The sequence below is a fragment of the Gamsiella multidivaricata genome (assembly GCF_025024155.1).
Source record: "Gamsiella multidivaricata strain RSA 2152 chromosome Unknown BC939scaffold_31, whole genome shotgun sequence".
NCBI classification, from domain to species: domain Eukaryota; kingdom Fungi; phylum Mortierellomycota; class Mortierellomycetes; order Mortierellales; family Mortierellaceae; genus Gamsiella; species Gamsiella multidivaricata.
Window position 1 is genome coordinate 45,226 of NW_026251739.1, and position 12,594 is coordinate 57,819.

Here is a 12,594-nt window from a genome sequence, read left to right on the forward strand (position 1 = left end):
TTTATTTCTTGAAACTGTAGCAATTAATTTGGCGGCGATGTACAACCCTGGATACCGGCGTGGGAAGGACAGTTTATTTCAAGTATCCCCCAGCTCCATATCGACTTCATTATGGCCCACCTCTGGATCATCCTCAGGTTCATTCCGTACTTCCTTCTCACTCCGTGTCCTGTGACCTCTAAGAGAATATCCTGAGCTGACAGATCCCCTCCGTTTACCACGCGCAATCGCCGAAGAAGGAGACTCTGGCTGTGTCCCGACCTCGCCTTCCATAATAGCAATAGCACTCGACGATGATGACCCTGCCTCTGTTTCTGCAATAACGACAGCAGCACTCGAAGACGCCCGCGCCTCCGTCTCTGCCTCGATCTCCTCAATAACATGCGCGGTCCTTGCTCTTCGCTCCAACATATTCCGCACCCTTCGCTCCACATCATCATCGTCCCTGAGCTCCTCTGGCAAGTACTCGCGCATCCACTGCATCTCCTCCACTCGGACCCTATCCTCCATAATCTTCTTTAACATCTCCGACGCAATCTGGTCACTCGGTCGGATCGCTAGCACCTTATGATAACACTCGACTGCATCCGGGATTTGCCTCATGATCTGGTAAATAAATCCGAGCCCTACTAGTGCCGATGCCTTTGCAGCCCCTGCGCTCGTGATCCCGTCCACCTTCATGAAGTACATCTCTGCGTCCTCATATTTTCCGAGCTTGCGGTACGCATGCGCCAAGTTGAGCCAAGTGGTCTCCCAGATGACATTCTTCCGCTGCGACCGCTTGAGTTTCTCAATAACCTTGTGCAACGTCTTCACGGCCTCTTCATACTGGCCGAGGTTGTAGTTTACAACCGCGACCTCGTTCAGGAGCAGTGGGTCCGAGTCGCAGATCGACAGACAAGTTGTAAAGTACTTCTGGGCAAGAATCACGTTGTTTTGCTGAAGATGTTGCATCCCGATATACATGGAGCCCAGATGCGAGCTATATTCATCAACGGAGAACAGCAGATCAATATGCTTGAAAATGAGATTGCATTGATTGAGCTCCACCAAAATGAGAACATACCCTCGAAACAGCTTCATGCTTGTCGCATACGCAGAAATCGCCTGATCATGTTCGCCCTCCAACGCAAACGAGTGTCCAAATCCAATCCAAGCTGGCCCATAGTGCGAATCAATTGTTGATGCCTTTCCAAAATACCGCCTCGCCTCTGTTAGGTTCCCGATCAAGTAATAATACACACCTACTGCAAACCATGCGACCGCGTGCTTTGGATGTTGATCCACCAATTCATGTGCGATATAGAACAGTTCGTTCTTGCGTTCGAGCTCGTATAGCGAAACAAGATGCATTGGTATGCATGCCAGGTTGAACTTGTCCATTTCCAGAATCCTACATGTGAGCATGAACAAGAAAATTTATCAGCTCCCGCATTCATTCAAATGAAATGAAACAATTTTTTGCAGCGGCCATACCTCTTTGTGCAATCAAGGCACTTGTCAAAGCAGCATTGTGTAAAATATGCCTCGGCCTTTGCATACAGCAGATCCGCATTCTCTGTATGGAACTTCGCGGACAAATCCTTGTAGATCTCATCCTGTTCATCAAGGTGATCATACTAGTAGCAAACGTATGTCAGTACATTGTTAGAAAGCATTCGTTTGTTTGATTCCTCATTATTCGACTCCTTGAACTTTGTTCTCTATACCTTTTTCAGTTTTGATTTGTAGAGCATTCCTACAAACGTTGCATCTGGGCCATAAAGTTGTTTGTCGAACTCGAGTCCATCAAGCAACTCGCGCTCTAGACAATAAAACGATCGCAGTAAAGAGCCACCTCTCAGTCCCCAGATTCATATTCTGAAGATGCAAATCGTTCCTGTATAGATATTCCTGCAAAAACGAACCTTCTGTCGTAGTCATCATGCTGTTGGAGATCAACGCGTCCAGTGCATCATAACATTTAACGTCAATCTGCAGCGCCTCCTTGAAGCATTCTTTTGCCCGATCGATATTGTTCATATTCTTGTACACGACTCCTCTGAGGTAGCACATTGATGCTTCGAGCTAAAATCCAGTAAAGACATTGGGCCTCAATAACCTGCATAAATGTCTCTGCCATAAGCTTGTCAGCCCTAGTTCCTAGCCCTTACTTTGATTCCTCCATCGGCGTTGTTGACATTGATGTCTGATCCGGTGTCCTTTGAGAATTGATTCTCCTCACCTAAATATTCGAGTGCCTCTGTCCATCTTTGTGTCCGAATCTAGCTCCAGGTGCATATACAGATGTGGGAGTCAGTATTGACAATGAATCCGAGTGCGGGAAAAAATTAAAAGGATGTCAACGAGCGACAAAAGACCGCCGCCGATCACACCTACCATGCACTGGATTGCCAGATACCGACAAGCGACCGATGACTCCAATAATTTCTGCTTCTGCAGCAAGTTGATCGCTCGTCCATATTCACCCATTAAGTAGTACACTTGCGACAGCCAGAATGCATCATTAGAGTCCTCTATAGATACATCGACCATGAACTCCGTGTTAGCAATTTGTCATAGTAGAACCCGTTAATGACTATTAGGGAAGTGCTGAACATAATGTCTTTACCAGTTATGCATAACACCTTGTCGCCCCAATATGCTGCAGCCTTGTACATATGCTGGTGCATCGCATCTGTTCGCCAAGCGCGCATGCTGTCCACCGTACTACGATCACGGTGTATCTCGGCCGGCGCAAAAAAATCTATTCCGCTCATGAAACTGCTCTCGTATCCTGAATGCTCGCCTTGACTACCGCTGCTACCAAAACCTCCCCCTGGGACATATATCCGGCTCTCAATCGAATTCGTCACTGGCGCTACCTCAAAAATCGATGACCCTGTCAATCCTGGCGCTCCGCCTGATGCTCCTACAGTTGCTGACGCAGATCCAGCAGGGATTGAGAAACCCTTGATTGGCGAAGGTAAGAAAGATATCTCAAGCCAACTTGCGGGTGAGTTGGCGAACGGGGATGGGATGACATGCATGCTTTGGTTGGTGCTGGAGGGTTGCGTCCTTTTTGCCAAGACATTAGGTGTCCTGGGCCCTGCTCCGGCGCCTGGTGAAAGTTCTGAGAGGGAAGCCATTGTTGCACTGAAACTTCCTGGGCCTGAAAGGCTTCCTGAAGACCCGGTTGACCTTTTGAGCGTGACTTGTGGGTTGGGCAGCGGAGGCCCTCGCAAATGCCGAGAATTCGAATTTGAAGCTGAGTTTGGAGCGGATGATGCAGAGCTTGGAGCGCCACTCGCACCGATACCACCACTACCGCCGCTGCCATTGCCTCCCGTACCCAGACTGCTCCAATCATTGGAGCCGTTTCCACCACTACCAGAATGCTGTCGAGAGGATCGTGTGGGTGTCGTGAAACTGTTATTAGGGGATGTGTTGGTGCTCCTGGCTCCTGATCCATTTGAGCCTGCATTAGCAGCTGAAGCGGTAGCGGATCGCGTTGCAGAGCGAAGACGTGTGCTGGGGGTATTCTGGATATTGTTGCTCACCGGCGTTTGGTGTGTGGTCTGTCCCTGTCCCTGCGTGCGTCCGTTTCCTCCTGGTGTGCTTGGGGCCCCTTGGCTGCTTGGCTGGCGACCCCGTCTACCCGGTGTACTGGGCATTCTTAAACTTCTAATCAGCGCGACAGGCTGCGTTGTTCCTGAATGATTTGACACCAATTGGTTCCTGTCGCATGGGACCTGATTCCTGATCCTTGGATGTGAGGGTTGTGTGTGATGTGGACGCGCACAAGCACTAGGCGCCGAAAGACGCAGTAACAGTCACGACAATCACTAGAAGGGCCACTTCGTTTTCTTTTTGGTGGCAAAATTGTTCCTGGGGCAAGACAAGGTATTGCCATGGCTCGTCGGAGGGAAAATCGTTTTACCCTCTGATATCCAGTTCCTAAGCATTTGCGATATTCTAGTTGATCTATGGGTGACCCATCTGGCTATGACCACGACTATGGTCATGGTCAAAATGGTTTGAGTAACTCTGACTCTTCAAAGGAGAGCAGCGGAGTCGTGCACACCCATATGCCGTCTTGAGATATGTAGAGGCGTTCAGCTGAACCTCTCTCTCTGCAGGTTGGCGTCTTTTGCAGGAGCGCCGTGTTGTGCAAGCAGTGGGTTAACTTAGCGCGGTGTCGGAACGAACTGTATGCGCCGCGTAAAGGAAGAAGGGAAAAAAGGCGGCGTGTGCGTAGTTGAGAACGTATGCGTGTGTATGTGTTGCTGTGTGCTGCCCAAAGTTTGGTTCCTTTGTTAGTGTTCATGGGCACCAGGCAAAGTGAGTCACTTCCACCAATAGCGCGAGCGATTTTTGTATGGCTGATTGTGCAACCTCAGATAAGATGATTGAACGTGTTTCTGGCGCCTCTTCACTGCTGCTACCGGAGACTTGACTTCTTTGTTATTGTTACTGACTACACACTTCTACACACATAAACCCTCTTCTCTTTCGTTTCTATTTTGCTTCTTCTCCGTTACTTTCATCAACATCCTTGGATACCCGACACACAGCCAACCCCTTCGAATAACCAAATGAACGCTGCCAAAATGACAACCAACAATGATCCCCCTCAAAAAGTTCCCGCAATGAAGTCCGTCATGCATCCCATTCTCCAGAAGCTGGTCCATGCACCCGAAACCTTCTCTACCGAAGACGCCACCATCGCCACCAAGACTATCATGGAAGGCAGCGCGACTCAGGCACAGATTGGTGCTTACCTCGTAGCCCTCAAGCTCAGCAAACTCGATGCTGATCCTGCGATTGTCGCTGCCTGTGCCATTGAAATGAGTAACCATGGCCTGCCTATTCCTTTCGAAGGTAGCCAGGAATTACAAGAGCAGCTCGTCGATATCGTCGGCACCGGCGGCGATGGACACGACACCTTCAATGTCAGCACAACCGCCGCTATTGTTGCTGCTGGAGCAGGCTGCAAGGTTGCCAAGGTACTTAATATAACCAGATAAGATAAAGTTTTGAGCCATGTCTCATGTTGCTCCCCCCACATTGACACCTCAGTCGATCCTTTTCAATGACACTAGCACGGAAACAGAGCTGCCTCCTCAGCATGTGGATCCGCCGACGTCCTTGAATCAATTGGCTGCCAGATCGCCAACGTCAAGCCCCAGGATGTGGCCCCACTCTTGACCGACCACGGATTCTGCTTCCTCTTCGCTGTGACCTATCACCCTGCCATGAAGAACACCAGCATTCCCAGAAAGGAACTCGGCATCCCCTCCATCTTCAACCTGATGGGGCCCCTCAGCAACCCTGCTAAGCCCAAACGTGTCGTTGTTGGTGTCCATTCAAGGAGCCTTGGAAACCTTATGATCAGAAGTTTGAAACTGATGGGCTTGATCAGCGGCATGGTCGTCTGCGGCGCCAATGGACTTGACGAGATTAGTCCCGAGGGCGAGACTCACGTACGTTCACTACTGCGCCATGTCACTACTTGGACCGGTCTTCGTAACGCTGCGAGCGTCTCATATGATATATCATGACTAACATGTTTTTATTTTCCTCCTCCGCATCATGCAGGTCTGGAAGTTGGTTGATGGAGAGATTGTAGAGGAGGACATTTCGCCTGCTCAATTTGGACTTCCCTCACACCCACTCACATCTGTCAGAGGAGGCGGTCCTAAAGAGAACGCACAGATTCTGGACGATCTTCTTAACAACAAGTTCAAGTCGCCCGGACACCCCATCCTGGACTTTGTACTCTTGAACGCCGCCGCCTTGTTGGTCGTTGCAGGAAAGGCCGACAACTTCGAGGATGCTGTCACTATCGCAAGAGAGAGTGTCGAGAGTGGACGAGCCCGTCAGGTGCTTGAGGGCTTCAGACGCGACATTGCTGCCTAAACATCCCATTCGTTGCATGCGTTCTTTCTTTCTGTAAAATACCAATAAACCAGAAACCACGTAAAATGAATCATCACGCTGAATGATTTAATTGTATCGTTTCTTTGTCTTGTCTTGACTATGACACTCGCTCATACCCTCAATCCCTCATACGCTGCTTTGATAATTGATAATAGATGCTCTTAGAAGATGGGGATGTAGTTGTTGATCCTCTCCTTTTGGCCCTGACTGATGCACTCTGAGATCCAGACAATGTTGCGGATCTCCTGCTCCTTGAGTTTCAAGAATGAGTAGAAAAGCGCGTAGTGGAACTGCTGCTGGAACGACTTCTTGTTCAGGTGGACCTCATACTCAAAGAATCGATCCTCGAGCGTCTTGGATGACCCAGTACCAGATGCGCCATCAAAGAACTGACGATACTCCTACATAAAAACCGCAGATAAAAGCAGGTTCAATCGTTAGCGGAGGTCCCGGCGCGATGAGGAACAAAAGCGAGATATGATTTCGATGACTGCATACCAGGAAAACATCGCAGGTGGCCTTGACCTGATCCACGTCGTCCGATTTTGCAAGTTTGAGGTTTCCCTCGGGGTATAGGCGTCCAATACTGGGGAATAACTTTGCGCGATCGTCCTTAGACAGCTCAGTGCCAAAAGAATTAATTGTAATGTTCAAGGATCGACGATCTGCCTCAAACTAGACGTCATTGGAACATTTTCATGTTAGTGAGCGAGGATACCCAACGAAATGCTATGTCGCTTCAATCCAGCGAGAGTCGTATACAACTGCTTTGACTATTGCCATACCTGCAACAGCTCAGCCATGATCTCAGCCGTGGGTCCGCCAAAGGTCTGTGTAAAGTGGTAAAAGTCTTCCAGGTATGCCTTATAGAGCGTGTTCCTGATGATCTCAATGTTCATCTCGTCCAGATCCTCTGCTGATAGACAATCTTTGAAGTAAGGCGCCAACGGTGTCTCGACCAACACCGAATTGTACAATTCCGCTACATTTGTCGCCACACAAAGGGCTGGCATACTGTCAAAGACACCCAGGGGATGACATCTGTCCAAAAGCTCGTGCGTGTCACGTTCGTGCAGCGTTCCAGTGATCAGCAGGATGACATTGTCGATCATATAGGCATATCTAGAAATAACAGAAGTACGCCGAGTTAGTTTCAAGGGGGAAATGATGATAAAGAGAGAAAATGGAGCCGATTGTCTCACCGGGGGATACACCTCCATGGAAAACGAAAGTCAAGAAAGTCACTCACGTCATATAGTCCAAGAACTGTGAGAGAGGTGCGACGGCGTGGGCGCGAATGTACTCGAATTCCTGCACCAGCTTATCGGTGCACTTTTGAGCGAGCATCGAGGTCGAAAGGTGAGGCTCATTCTGAAGAAGTGAACCATAGTCTGAAGCGGCGAGCTGCAGCTTGATATCTATCACGTTTGAAAGTAGACATATTGGCGCGGTGAGTCCATTGTTCACTCAGCATGCAGGTGAGTGATGCTGTCGGGGTCGAATCGAGAACTGCCCAAGAGGTATTGATGTCGGTACCTTCAAGGGTCTCGCACTGGGTCAGGTTGATGTAGGCGGTATTGTTGAGGATACTGCTGCGGTATCCTCGGACGACAGCCTCGAGATACCCGTCATCGGCATTGAAAAAGAGGGCTTCCATTGCTTGTTGCGAGTCTTGGTTGAGATGGATGTGTGCAGGCCAAGAGAAAGCTGGTTTGCTACTTTCACAGGGTGACGTTGAATTCGGAGTCACGCCCTTCAGAATTCAGGGGAGGTGCAGGCACGTACGCCGTACGCGGGGGCACTCAGAGTCCACTCAACTCAGCAGCATATTGTTCAAGTCTATATCGCGTATGATACTACACGCGTCTCTGGGAGCAAATAGTCATTCAAGTTGGACATCGCAGAAGCTGCCTTCAACTGCCTGAACAGGAGAACGGAGACGCATAAAGACACGTCGTCGATCGCTACTCAAGTTTCCACCGTAGTTGCCTCTGGACATTCACAGCACCACATCAATAGTCCACAACGACCAACTGCTGTCGCGACCAAGTTTTAGATACTCTGCTACATAATCGTGTAGAAGAATAAAGTTACCGCTGCCGTCACGAGCAGCGGCGCAACGGTGAATATCATTCCTTCAAAAGGAATCCATCCGTTGGCTCTTTTTTCTTCCCATCACTGCCTAGTCTTTTGTACTTTGCATCTTCTTTTCTCACGCAAAGACACAACACCTCTCACTTCTTTCGCACGCAAAGCCCCTATCTCTCTTTCTGATCATGCAGCAGAACCCAGGAAAGGACCTCTTGGCAGCAATTGACGCTGCGGACGCAGATCTCCGTCACTTGTCGCTTCAGATCCACGACCATCCAGAACTGGGCTACCAGGAGCATTTTGCTCACAGAATCCTGACAGATTACTTAGCAGAGCAAGGATTTCATGTCATTCGACATGCCTGTGATATCGAGACGGCCTTTATTGCAGAATATGTACACCAGGGGCCAGCAGATGTTGCTGCTCGCGATACGACTCCCATGAGATCAGTCGGTTTCTGCTCCGAGTTCGATGCCCTACCCTCGATCGGCCATGGATGCGGGCACAATTTGATTGCAATTTCGGGCGTAGCAGCTGTGTTGGGCGTCAAGGCAGCGATGGAGAAGAATCAGATCCGTGGAAGAGTGCGTTTGTTAGGCACTCCTGCTGAGGAGACCTTGGGCGGCAAGCGGCCTATGTTGGAGAGGGGTGCGTTTGATGATTTGGACGCATGCATGATGGTTCACCCAGGCCAGTTCGATGTCCTGTACAGACAGCCTTTGGGTGTGGGTCGGCTCGAAATCGAGTTCCATGGAAAGGCATCGCATGCCTCGAGCAGCCCTTGGGAAGGTGGGTAAAAGAGAAATGAGAATCTAGTTGATCGACAGCGATGCTGAGGCGAATGAGAACGCTCATTGCTTACCCTTTTATGGTGTGCTTTGCTCGTAGGAATCAACGCGCTCGATGCGGTGGCAATGACATACAACGCTATTGGCCTCCTTCGCCAGCAGACCCTGCCCTCCAACAGAATCCACTCTATTGTTACCAATGGTGGTCAAGCCCCCAACAGTGAGTTAATCCTGCCTGCCTGTAGCAAGGTCGTGTCTGTGGTGTTTGGACGGTGTAGATAATAGGGCGATATATTCTAACGCGAGCACCTCCTATACACGTCGTCAATAGTTATCCCGGAGCTCGCGTCGATGATCACCATGTACCGTGCCAACAAGAACGAAGACCTCGTCAAGCTGCACGACCAGATCGTTGAGATCGTTGAGTCCGCCGCCGAGGCCACAGGCTGCACCGTCAAGGTTGAAAAGACTATGGAGTACCTGCCCCTGAACAACAACGCACCCCTCACAGACCGCTATGGCTCCTACATGAAGTCCTTTGGCGTCCACTACAATACTCGCGAGGTCGATGAGGTTACGCCTGCAGGATCAACGGATATGGGTAATGTCACCGTTGCCCTGCCAGGCATCCACCCCGTCTTCAACATTGCTAGCTTGGAAGGTGTCCGTGAGCCAGGCTTGTCGACCCATTCTCTCCTGTTTGCAGAGCGCGCTGGAACTGAGTTGGCCCACAAAACCGCCATCCGTGCTGCGAAGGGCCTTTCATTGACCGCCATGGATATTCTGCTGGATGCTGAGTTTACGAAAGCTGTACGTGAGGAGTTTGAACGCACAAAGAAAATCTGAGTGCGCGTTAATCACGTCTATAGTGATGACAGTTATATGTGGAATAAAAAGGTGCCTTGTCCTTCGAACTATTGTGCTACATGTGCTGCCTCTGAGCGTTAAAGACCAGCGTGGAGCAAGGTCAAGTATAACGACAGTTGAATCGCCACAGTTAAAGGTTTCATCTCACCCGGGAAGGTGAAGAAAGTGAGCATCATCAAATGTAGGCATTCAAACAGCCAGTCCATCCATGATCGGAAAGAGAACCGATATCACTGTATGGAGCGAATGATACGATGCCAACCTGTGGATCTACAGCGTCGGATGTCCGCAGAACTATTACGGCCGTAAAGCGGTGCAGGATAGAAGACCTGCGTATGATTGCCAAAAGAACTACAGTTCAGGTCAACCATACGTGGACGTATACAAAATTTCCTGGTATGTTTCTGTGCTCTACGCCGCTTTCCTAGGGAACGCGTCTACACTTTCGCCCTGTTCCATGTTCTTAGTTAAGTCTCTCGCCAATCGACCGAGCAACGGCTGAGCAGCGCAAGCAAGCAGAATAGCCATCTTTTCCTTTCATTTGACACGCTTATTCCTATCCAACATTCGCTTGATGAGCACTCTGGTGCGGAGTTCTATCATGTCGTGTCCAGGCGCGCTGGCATCTTCATTTCTTTTGGACTACAGAAGTCCAGAAGGGCCGCTTGTGACTAGACTGGGGTTGAGCGATCGGAGAAGAGTCATGGGGGCTTTATTTAACCATTTTAAGAGGGCAAGGACGTGGAGCAGGACCGATTGGTTCTTAGGAGCCATTTTCCTATTTTTCAAACCTCCGACGCACTTCAATATGGCATGCAGATGTGATAACGGAATTCCGGCGCCTAAAAACCCCTGTCCCACACCAGTGCCCCTGAGACCTCAGTTGTGCAGATACTTCCAGCGACGATTGCGAGATTATATGTTATCTCTAGGCACATAAGCCAGAAAAAGAAAAAGAAAAGGCTTTACTGCAATTTCGCAAACTGCGAGAGCAGGCAAAGTACCTTTTGTAATGCGGCACGATTGCACCTCAAAAATCATTATGTGGATACCTCTGAGAGAGAAGAAGCGCTGTTTGAGCAAAGGAAAAACCATAACGATTAAGAAAGAATTCATAAAACGAAGAGATTGTTCGTCCTACTTTCTCATGAGTTCAATTATTATTTTGAGCGCCTTTGTTTGTCGTACAGCGTGGATGGACAGACATTAGCCAGCTTATTTTATTCATTTATATTGGGCTTCGTGCGCGGAGAAGAGCGTGGGAGACCAGGCAGGGACACTGACCAACAACAATGTGCAACCAAAATCGTGTATCTCACAAACAAAAAGAAAACATTGCCGTTGCTGATGTATCCATTGACAGCGATATTTCAATGCATTTTTTCCGCCTCCCTCTTTTTGGTCGCATGGACAATAGAAAACCAAAACCCAGCAACACGTGGCAACAGAGACGGATGGAGCTACTACCAGCCTATGATATGAGCTATCGCTTGCTGAGAACAAAACTACAGGCAAGGCGCTATCGGCTCGCACATGATCGTTGTTCTACTCTACTGTATCAGCTTCAAGAGTAACGCTGTTTATTTCAGGGCTCCGAACATTTTGAGTAAGAGTCAAGAGGGTGAGCGACCGTGTGAAATCGAGGCTACTTGCTCGCAATTGTACTCTTTCTTAGTCTATTTCAGCCTCAGACAACTGCCAGGTACACCAGCCAGCCAGTCCCGGTCCTTGCCTCGTATTATTGCCCACCCACATCTGAGGGAAAAAGACAAGAGGCAGAGGGAGGCCTTGGAAAGAGTCTCGCATTGAGGGACGCAATCCGACTCGTTAGTGGTTTTTTTTTTTTGGCTCATCTATATGTACATACGCTGAGGTCCGTATCGTTTCCATTCTCAGAACACTAGTCTAAACAGGCAGGCGAAATGAATCGGCTCTCGTGGCTATCCTCTGCATAGCATCATCGTCATTGGACCGGGCTTTCAAAATTTCATAGAATAGGGTTTTATTTCGGTTGGGTCTTTCTCTGCGCTCTGCAAGGTCAAACTACTCGGAAGAGATCCGTATCGCGTAAGGATATGAATGGACCGTTCAGTAGACATATGCAGGTGCGGATCAAATGATGACAAGAGGAAGAGCATTTTAGTCCACCACGATCGATAACATAAGAGGCAATCAAATAGTGGGAGGACTGCCCATGGGCACCAAAGACCAGTGCCAAGGATTTGCACTAGGGTAAATGGCGAATCCATAGGCTATTGTTGCTGTCCTAATGTACCATCTCGTTCCAACAACCCCTGATTCGGCCCGCCTGCTTTGTATACAATGAGAAGATGCGTAATTGTTTATGGGTGTGTGGGTGGATAATTCCCGGCGCGTATAAAAATAAAAGTATCGTGTCCAGCTGCTTTCTACGCTTTCTAAAGCCAGCTGTATATTTTTATAATTTTGCATTCAAACTCCCCTTTTTGATTCATCAAAAGCCATGTTGCGTGCTAAAATGTTTATTCGCTTCGATTCGATGTAGTCTTTTTTTGGTACAGCAATAACTACTGCATTACAAACAGTCGATCTACTGTTGATATTTCCCCTGTATGTTGTGGAAATGACGATGGATTGAAGGGCGGTAAGTTGGATAGAAAGATAGCCTGCATATGCCTAGCGCCGTATCAATGCTAATGAGCCAAGTGGGAATGAGAGTGAACGCGAGAGAGAAAGGGAGGGGGAAGTGGGTCTGATAGGCTGCGCAAAGATGGGTCCTCAAATCATCCGTGTACAGTACATGTACTCGCCCTTTTTCCCTAGACCAAATCTCGTAGCGAATGAGAGCGTGCGAAGGAATTCACGTCCGACCATCTTATTTTGTGTGTGGGCGCTCAATTTCCTATTTTATTGTTTTACCCGTTAGCCGTTTGGACACTGCCTCCTCCGT

The 12,594-nt window shown here is 48.9% G+C and overlaps 5 protein-coding genes across 5 annotated transcripts; 3 read left to right on the forward strand and 2 right to left on the reverse strand.

Annotated features, from left to right (window-relative positions):
- Nucleotides 1-78: 78 nt before the first annotated feature.
- BC939DRAFT_396927 (uncharacterized protein) lies at nt 79-2,759 on the reverse strand (the record flags this gene model as incomplete). Its single annotated transcript, XM_051552322.1, has 8 exons — nt 79-982; nt 1,067-1,393; nt 1,477-1,619; nt 1,710-1,804; nt 1,908-2,067; nt 2,154-2,264; nt 2,380-2,516; nt 2,612-2,759. The coding sequence occupies 8 exons, from the start codon at nt 2,757-2,759 to the stop codon at nt 79-81; spliced, it is 2,025 nt and encodes a 674-aa protein (XP_051412352.1).
- Nucleotides 2,760-3,018: 259 nt separating this feature from the next.
- On the forward strand, nt 3,019-3,699 carry BC939DRAFT_476960 (uncharacterized protein; the record flags this gene model as incomplete). Its single annotated transcript, XM_051558635.1, has 1 exon — nt 3,019-3,699. The coding sequence occupies one exon, from the start codon at nt 3,019-3,021 to the stop codon at nt 3,697-3,699; it is 681 nt and encodes a 226-aa protein (XP_051412353.1).
- A 1,022-nt stretch (nt 3,700-4,721) lies between these two features.
- On the forward strand, nt 4,722-5,898 carry BC939DRAFT_484027 (anthranilate phosphoribosyltransferase; the record flags this gene model as incomplete). The annotated part of the gene is made up of 3 exons (XM_051559230.1): nt 4,722-4,985; nt 5,082-5,462; nt 5,578-5,898. The coding sequence occupies 3 exons, from the start codon at nt 4,722-4,724 to the stop codon at nt 5,896-5,898; spliced, it is 966 nt and encodes a 321-aa protein (XP_051412354.1).
- A 74-nt stretch (nt 5,899-5,972) lies between these two features.
- BC939DRAFT_450801 (ATP synthase subunit) lies at nt 5,973-7,609 on the reverse strand. The gene is made up of 5 exons (XM_051555569.1): nt 7,456-7,609; nt 7,169-7,337; nt 6,705-7,041; nt 6,418-6,594; nt 5,973-6,320 (listed from the first exon to the last, which is right to left on the reverse strand). Exons 1-5 carry the CDS (start codon nt 7,574-7,576, stop codon nt 6,081-6,083), a joined length of 1,044 nt encoding a protein of 347 aa, XP_051412355.1. The 5' UTR covers nt 7,577-7,609; the 3' UTR covers nt 5,973-6,080.
- A 494-nt stretch (nt 7,610-8,103) lies between these two features.
- Nucleotides 8,104-9,712, forward strand: BC939DRAFT_450805 (uncharacterized protein). Its single transcript, XM_051555570.1, has 3 exons — nt 8,104-8,799; nt 8,899-9,018; nt 9,130-9,712. Exons 1-3 carry the CDS (start codon nt 8,196-8,198, stop codon nt 9,642-9,644), a joined length of 1,239 nt encoding a protein of 412 aa, XP_051412356.1. The 5' UTR covers nt 8,104-8,195; the 3' UTR covers nt 9,645-9,712.
- The last annotated feature ends 2,882 nt before the right edge of the window (nt 9,713-12,594 follow it).

Coding starts and splice junctions, on each gene's coding strand:
- BC939DRAFT_450801 (XM_051555569.1), bottom strand. CDS start 7,576: ATGGAAGCCCTCTTTTTCAATGCCGATGACGGGTATCTCGAGGCTGTC. Junction 7,042..7,168: donor CAGTTCTTGGACTATATGAC/GTGAGTGACTTT, acceptor TGTTATTTCTAG/ATATGCCTATATGATCGACA. Junction 6,321..6,417: donor CCACCTGCGATGTTTTCCTG/GTATGCAGTCAT, acceptor GTTTTTATGTAG/GAGTATCGTCAGTTCTTTGA.
- BC939DRAFT_450805 (XM_051555570.1), top strand. CDS start 8,196: ATGCAGCAGAACCCAGGAAAGGACCTCTTGGCAGCAATTGACGCTGCG. Junction 8,800..8,898: donor CTCGAGCAGCCCTTGGGAAG/GTGGGTAAAAGA, acceptor CTTTGCTCGTAG/GAATCAACGCGCTCGATGCG. Junction 9,019..9,129: donor TGGTGGTCAAGCCCCCAACA/GTGAGTTAATCC, acceptor CGTCGTCAATAG/TTATCCCGGAGCTCGCGTCG.